This window comes from Procambarus clarkii, chromosome 10 (genome assembly GCF_040958095.1).
Source record: "Procambarus clarkii isolate CNS0578487 chromosome 10, FALCON_Pclarkii_2.0, whole genome shotgun sequence".
Lineage (NCBI taxonomy): Eukaryota > Metazoa > Arthropoda > Malacostraca > Decapoda > Cambaridae > Procambarus > Procambarus clarkii.
Genome location: NC_091159.1, coordinates 33,595,894 through 33,597,246, shown reverse-complemented (window position 1 = coordinate 33,597,246; position 1,353 = coordinate 33,595,894). Strand labels below are relative to the sequence as shown.

Here is a 1,353-nt window from a genome sequence, read left to right as displayed (position 1 = left end):
ACTGTCTGTTTCTTATAAAAAATATAATTTTCTACCATTGGTGTGTAGTGTTCGCCAGAGGGAGGAGCTTAGCAGTGTGATATATTTAAAATAGAATAGTTCCCCCGTTATGTTGAGAAAGTGGCGGGCTTGAGAAACCTTTGAAACTGTTTAGAAGAATTGTTTTATGCGACTACGGGCGAACTTGGGATAGCAGGAAATTTCTGATAATTTCCCCGAGATCAGAAACTAATTGTGTGTATTACTATAAGAAAAGAAATTTCTGTGTAGCTGGCAGGCAGTGCCAAAATTCATTGCGGGGTCTAAATGAAAATCTGGCACCCTTATGAATTCTGGCGACCCCGACGAGCCTATATGTTAATCCCGTATGTCAGACCATTCCCTCTGAAAATGTGGGTGACGCTAGCCTCTAGCATCTGGAATGTAACTTTAGACATACTAATGGACAGGTATTATATATCTCTTATAGTATAAATAATATGGAATGGCTGGTTGGTGTGCTTCAGAAAGGGTTGGGTGTTCTGCTACAGTGATGGTTGGGTGTTCTGCTACAGTGATGGTTGGGTGTTCTGCTACAGGGATGGTTGGGTGTTCTGCTACAGTGATGGTTGGGTGTTCTGCTACAGTGATGGGTGGGTGTTCTGCTACAGTGATGGTTGGGTGTTCTGCTATAGTGATGGTTGGGTGTTCTGCTACAGTGATGGTTGGGTGTTCTGCTACAGTGATGGTTGGGTGTTCTGCTATAGTGATGGTTGGGTGTTCTGCTATAGTGATGGTTGGGTGTTCTGCTACAGTGATGGTTGGGTGTTCTGCTACAGTGATGGTTGGGTGTTCTGCTATAGTGATGGTTGACTGTTCTGCTACAGTGATGGTTGGGTGTTCTGCTACAGTGATGGTTGGGTGTTCTGCTATAGTGATGGTTGACTGTTCTGCTACAGTGATGGTTGACTGTTCTGCTACAGTGATGGTTGGGTGTTCTGCTACAGTGATGGTTGGGTGTTCTGCTACAGTGATGGTTGACTGTTCTGCTACAGTGATGGTTGGGTGTTCTGCTACAGTGATGGTTGAGTGTTCTGCTACAGTGATGGTTGAGTGTTCTGCTACAGTGATGGTTGGGTGTTCTGCTACAGGGATGGTTGACTGTTCTGCTACAGTGATGGTTGACTGTTCTGCTACAGGGATGGTTGACTGTTCTGCTACAGTGATGGTTGACTGTTCTGCTACAGGGATGGTTGACTGTTCTGCTACAGTGATGGTTGACTGTTCTGCTACAGTGATGGTTGACTGTTCTGCTACAGTGATGGTTGACTGTTCTGCTACAGTGATGGTTGAACACATATAAGACAAAGACAT

General features: G+C 44.7%; 1 protein-coding gene across 1 annotated transcript; it reads right to left on the bottom strand.

The window, feature by feature from the left end:
* Nucleotides 1-438: 438 nt before the first annotated feature.
* LOC123747384 (A-kinase anchor protein 5-like) lies at nucleotides 439-1,353 on the bottom strand. Its single transcript, XM_045729564.2, has one exon. It carries the CDS (start codon nucleotides 1,351-1,353, stop codon nucleotides 439-441), a length of 915 nt encoding a protein of 304 aa, XP_045585520.2.